Source organism: Marmota marmota, unplaced genomic scaffold (genome assembly GCF_001458135.2).
Source record: "Marmota marmota marmota unplaced genomic scaffold, marMar, whole genome shotgun sequence".
NCBI classification, from domain to species: Eukaryota; Metazoa; Chordata; class Mammalia; order Rodentia; family Sciuridae; genus Marmota; species Marmota marmota.
The window spans coordinates 15,009,901-15,016,378 of record NW_026000101.1 but is presented as its reverse complement, the minus strand read 5'-3'; the positions used below and the strand labels follow the sequence as shown (position 1 = coordinate 15,016,378).

At 38.8% G+C, this 6,478-nt stretch overlaps 1 protein-coding gene across 4 annotated transcripts in view; it reads right to left on the bottom strand.

Moving 5' to 3' along the window:
• Positions 1-355: 355 nt before the first annotated feature.
• The window catches only part of Slc25a51 (solute carrier family 25 member 51), a 20,385-nt gene continuing 14,262 nt past the window's right edge, over positions 356-6,478 (bottom strand). For all 4 annotated transcript variants that reach the window (XM_015492296.2, XM_015492297.2, XM_048783341.1 and 1 more), the window contains one exon: positions 356-4,647. In XM_015492296.2, coding sequence (XP_015347782.1) covers positions 3,712-4,605 — 894 coding nt within the window. In that variant the 5' untranslated portion in view covers positions 4,606-4,647 and the 3' untranslated portion in view covers positions 356-3,711. The remainder of the gene's footprint in view (positions 4,648-6,478) is intronic.

The window sequence follows — 6,478 nt, the reverse complement described above, 5'->3', positions numbered from 1 at the left end:
TCCAAAATTGAGGCTTATTTAGGGAGGCCATGTCTGAAAAAAAGCATGTTGGGGATTATTAAGTCAGTGGGACAATGCTTGCCTAGCATGTGCAAGGCCCTGGGTCTGATCCCTAGCACTACAAAAAACAACAAAAAAGACAAAATTCTTAGTAGCAAAGCTATGTAGAAAATTAACTTGTGTGGACTTCCTCCTGACCAAACAAGATAGGATAAATGTTCATTTTACCAGCATTCCTCAGGTGAACTGCTAAAAGACAAGGCAGTGTGCTAAATGTTTTACCAATAGATCAATAAACTACCACAAAAAAGAAAGTGTTAATGGTAAGAAATTAATCACAAATCACCAAATAGGATGGGCTTAAAAAACAAACTTTATTCCAATTACCACAAAAAGTATGTTAACTTTTTATACTTTTTTTAAAAGTATGTTAACAGATTTGAATTTAACTCATAGTCACATAACTCAAAACAGCAAAGAGTTTGTGTGTTTAACTGCTTTTAATAACAAAACTTTATAAGAGGGAACAGACCCCCACACAATTTGGGAGCTATTTAGGCAAGCAAATATTAAGCAAAAAGCATTAAAAGCTAAAAATCCTCAAATTTAGAGAGAATGCCATTCAAGTCTTCAATATCATTTATTTGCACATGAAAAAACAAAGATTTTAATATAAAGGAAACCGAGTCTGAGTGCTTACCCTTTGTTTGAGTACCATCTCCCGCCTTGCCTTCATTTTCGGACTCCCACACCACAGTACTTCACCTGTATTGCCCTGCTGTTGGTTGGACATGATTGGCTTCCTGGAAGCAAGCCCTCTAGATCCCACATACACCCTGTCTGCGGCTCAGTATTCCCTTAGAGGTTTGCACAGCCTTATATGAGTATTATCACTGTTGTTGAGCTTGGGAATTTCAGGCATCCAAACGTAAGTTTATATACACAAGTTTTATTGCACAGGTCACAATGTATAGCAGGTGATTATATAATCAACCATGAGTCAAGATGAACATTTGATTATTTAGACAAAAACATCAACTTTGTCCCCTACTACAAAAGAACAAGACACAAGATTTGCCACCATACAAAGGCTGTGTTTGCTCTGTGGTGCAGTCCTGAGGGCTTGTACCACTTGAAGTGTGTTAAATGCAGAATTCATAACATTTCTGGAGGCATCAAACAGGGAGCATAGGACACAAAACCTCAAGTGTCTTATACTCATGAGCTGCCTGTGCCATGTATGTAACAGAAAGGCCACTTAAAGCTCTTCAGATAGTTATTCACTCATGTTTGCCTTTTAAAAATGATTAGCACAACAGTTCACACTGAAGGTAAAAAGAGTAGTTAGAATTTCTTAAGTACACATTTTGACTTAAAGTTCAGATAAAGCTGTTGGCTACAAGTTCTGAATTGACAAATTAAAAAAAAAGTCTAGGAAAACACAAAACCATCTCTGGTAATGTGTTTGCAGTTTGGTCTTCAAGAGCTGTAAAAATGACAACTTTAAAAATGAGTTAAAACCATTAACAATGTTGTTTTTAAATGTCACATTTGAGACACACAAAAAAACAAAGCACTTTCAATTCTCGTATCACTTTTATTTCACAAAAGTGCTTTACAACTTAAATCTCTCCCCTGTGTGGAGTGTAAAGACAAAAAGGCCCACAGAATGGAGGCCCCGAGGAGGTGTCTTCAAGGCCAGGGGCTGTTCCATGTGCGGAGCACCTCTGCTCAAACGTGACTGGGGGTCAGGAGTGCCGTCTCCATTCACTTCTGAAACTCCCTTTAAATCCTGACTCAGTAGGCCAAGGGAAGCTATTTAAAATTTATTTGGTGTCAAGTTCTTGCTTTCTGAAATCCTCACATCTGTACCTTGGTCTCTGAACTGCTGTATCTACCACAAAAAATATGAAGCAGAGCTGCTGTAAAGCTATTTAATTCCATTACTGCCTTGCAAATATTTAATGTGCTCCCTAACCCTTCACAGTTGAAAGGATGGTCACCTGATTTAACCAGCCACACTGTGTTTAGAGGTAAATGACTGTTTGGACTATAAGTCCACAAAAACTTTTGAGTAAGCTACTAGATGAGGCCCTGATTTATTTTGGTTGGTATGTGCACATATTACCCAGAAAAATGAAAAATTTGTATCAAAAAACCTTTCAAAGTAGGTTGGGAGCGGGGGAGGGGGGGTGAGAAGCATAGCTCAGTGGCAGAGTACTTGTGTAGCAGGCAAAAGGTCCTGGGTTTCATTCCCAGCACTGAAAAAAACCAAAGCAAACCCCCTCCCCCAAACCCACCCACTTCTTCATGTCATATATTGGGAGGCAAAAGCTATATAATATTTACAGATGGATTTTTTTAAAGATTCATAAGCTACTTCTCTAGAATGTTCCTTATGTTTCATTGGTTTTTCAGTTGATCCTAGAGTCATTTTGTTTCATCTACCTCGAAAAAAAGTTCTAATATTTCCTGGTTCTTTTAACAAATAACTTACCTGTTAAATAAGGTACGAGTGTGTTGCTGAGCCAATACCAAGCTCTAAAATTCAAAATAAGCCTTCTAATGTCTTTATTTAGATCATATGCTCTTAAATTATTTTGTTTTAATGTCACACTGGTAGAACTAAGTTCCCCAAATGCCCAAATCCTAAGATGTCCCTATTTCCAAAAGTAAAATAAAGACTGCTAATACCATGGAGCAAAATCTATCCTGAGCTTCCCCATTGAGCCCTGTAACATTTAGAAAGCAGGAAAAAAAAAAATGGGGATCAGTTAATATGGAAGTGTTTATCTTTTAAAAGTAGTTTCAAAAGACCAGGATGCTTGAATATGATATATTACTACTCAAGGGGGGAAAACCGTCAAAGCCCTCTGCTAAGTTGGCACCAATAATATTAAAGAAACCAAGATAAAAGAGTGTGATCCATATGCATTTATGACCTCTTAATAGCATGAAATATTTATAGTCCTCCATCTTTTAGCAAAGAAATCAGTAAAATTAACACAAGGATATTATGGAAGGGCTTAAGATCATAGTCAGAATTAAAGAGAAAACTTTCAAAGCTAGAAAGCAAAACTTTCATTAGCTACTTGATTCTACCACATTTAAAACAGGCAGCTTGGACAATCACGATCCCAACAGGTGCTTAGTTTCAAAACTAACACCAACAATTCATCATGAAACACCTACACCTAATTAGCTGTTCTTCTCTGTTCTGTTCCTTTGTCTACCACATAAATGCTGGAGTTCAATGAAGACTACCCTTTGCAAGTGCTCCTGAAAGCCAAGAAGCAAGAAATGGAGTAACAAAGTAAGCCTGAGAAGTCCCAGGGCCCTAGAGCATTCTCTCTGGCTGGTCACAGGCATTCATGTTTCAATAACGAAGTCTTCAGGCTGTTCTGGAAAAAAATAATCATATCTTCACTGTTTGGTTACCCTGTGAAAGGTCACCAGACAGAAGCTATTTACCAGACAACAAGCCTAAAGCTCTTGAGTAATGACAAAAACAACAAAAAACCCTTAAATTTTCCTACTGAAACTTTTTATTGTTTATTTTTGTTGTTGAGGCCTAAGGAAATTAACTTTGCCCATAATTCATTCAGCCTGGACTTAGTGACACCAACTTATATTTGAGCCAATTAGGAATAAGACCAAACTACATTCTTAGGTCTATTTAGTTAATACATGGCACTTCACCAACGACTTTTCTCATATAACCTTTAACAAGAACTCATAAGTAGCATTGATTATCCCCCAAGAGATGAGAGATCGATGGTAATTCAAATGGGCACCTCTGAAAAGATTTGTCAATTTTCTGTCCCGTTCTAGCCAGATTGTTTTGAAAACCTTGGGGAAAGACTGAAATTCTCCACCAATCTGAGACTGTATGCGAGTTTTTACAACATTAACTGGGAAAAACAAGAATCCCAACATGGCACCCAGTAGACCTCCACAGATGAAGTCATTGACCAAATGAGCACTGTGAGTCGTTGCAGTAGGCAGGTGCTCCTTAATGGGACCTCGAAGACCAAAGAAAAGGACATTGCTGGATCCATTACGGAATAGAATGGGCACCAAACCTCGATAATACTCTCCAATTCCATGGCACTTCAGTGCCCTGAAAGCCTGATAAGTGTTTGTGAACTTGTCATGATGCTTGTGGTCTTGAAGCAATGTCTGAACTCTTTCCAATGGAGTGAAAATGGCTTCTGTTGTCCCTGCAAGTACTGCCGCCACGCCACGGGTTGCAAACTCTGGGGCACTGACGTGCTTTTGGAGAAGGGAAGACAAATCCTCGTACAGACCAAACATAAGTGCCAGGGTGGTGGTTTTCTGCATTAATGGCGGAAGGATTCCACGATACAAGTTTCTAAATCCATCCCTCCTCAACTGAAGCACTGCATCCCGGGTTTTGATTCCATAGAGCTGCTGCCGAAAAAGGATCTTCTGAATGGGAAATGTGATGGCTACATTGTTGAAAGCTGCGCAGCAGCCACACAAGTAATGCTTCATCTCACCAACATTTGTAATGTGAGGTGAGATGTCTTGTTTTGAAGATGTAAGGATTGGTGGTCTCTTTTCATGAGCTTCTGAATCCATCATGTTGCTTAAGGTCTCTCTTCTTCATGAAGGATTTTTTTTAACCTACAAATAAAAAATGATAATGGGTAAATTTTTTTTGTGGTGCTGGGGATGGAACCCAGAGCCTTGTGCATACCAGGCAAGTGCTCTACCACTCAATTATGCCTCTAGTCCAAGGGAAAACCTTTTCATGGAGAGACAAACACATGGAATTTCTCTTTAATCCCTCCTCCAATTTATGAACCATACGTTTTCCCTTTTAGACTAGGCAAGTAGTTCGTCACATAATTTTTTTTTCATTATCATGTTAATTTAGTATATATGAATGGAATTCAGTGTGATAATTCAGTGCACTATACTATATATCAGCAATTCTTTAAAGTATTTTCAGAAGACCCCTTGCCAAGTGCTATGGCACATGCCTATAATCCTAGCTAGTTGGGAGATAGGAAGACCAAGTTCAAGGTCAGCCTCAGCAACTTAGTGTGACCCTGTCTCAAATTAAAAAATAACTAGGGATGGAGGTATAGCTCAGTAGTAGAGCACCCATGGGTTCTATTCCCAGTATGTGGGAAAGGGGGAGGCTCTTTGGGATTCACAATAATAATTTTTAAGAGTGGAACCAGGTACTGCGGTTGTGGCTTAGTGGTAAAGCACTTGCCTAGCATGTGTAAGGCACTGGGTTCGATTCTCTTATGTAAATAAATAAATGAATCAAATTAAAGTCCACCAACATCTAAAAAAACATTAAAAAAAAAAAGAGGGGAGCCAGGCACAGTGGTGCACATGACTTGGGAGGCTGAGGAAGGCCAGCCTCAGCAACTTTGTGAGATACCATCTCAAAATAAAAAATTAAAAGGGCTGGGGATGTAGCTCAGTTCAATTTCTAGTACTAAATACAAACAAACAAACAAATAGATAAAAATAGTGTAAAGGATCCTCAGACCAAAATAGTTCAAGCACCACTGAACTACTTCCTAACTATTGGCTGTACTAAACAATGGTATATCTCTATTATTTTACTGAAATAAACTCAAAGTCTTCCCATGGTAGTTAATACAGCAAAATGTGCATGCATGCATTCTATTCATACTAAGGTACTAAATACAAGTTATTTAGTACCTTTGAACTTGGCCCGCTGGCAAGTATTAGAGATTCAAAGACAAGAAATTCACAAACTAAAAGAAGAACCTGCCAATGTAAACAATTACAACGCAGTGCAATATCTTCTATGATAAATATGTGCTGTTGGACACATGAGGTACGAATGCTGGGAGGTGGAGAGATGTGGAAAATGAGGTCACAGAAGGCCTGTAGGCTGTACTATATTTTTACATAATTTAATTTTCAAAACAACTCTATATTATTTTCTCAGTTTTACAAAACAAAATGAAACAAAATAAACCTCCCCCCCAAAACAAAAATCAACATTCTCCATTGTTCAAGGTATACCTAGTAACTGGTGGGGCCAGCATTTTGAAATGAAGCCTGACTCCAGGGCTCACATGCCTACTACCACACCACAGACTGCAATGACTGTGGGAGGCTGCCTTGGATAAGAGGCAGGTAGACCAGAGAGTGCAAGGATCTGAAGTCTAAACATATAGGCTTGCTTACTGAGTGGCACCAAGGCAAAGTCCTACCCCTGTAACACATCTGCTTTCATAAAATACAAGCAAGCTCTTTGCTTCCAGTCATCGAAATCTGATTTTTCCGGGCTGGGGATGTGGCTCAAGTGGTAGCGCGCTCGCCTGGCATGCGTGCGGCCCGGGTTCGATCCTCAGCACCACATACAAAGAAAGATGTTGTGTTCGCCGAAAACTAAGAAAAATAAATATTAAAAAAATTCTCTCTCTCTCTCTCTCTCAAAAAAAAAAAAAAAAAAAAAATTGAA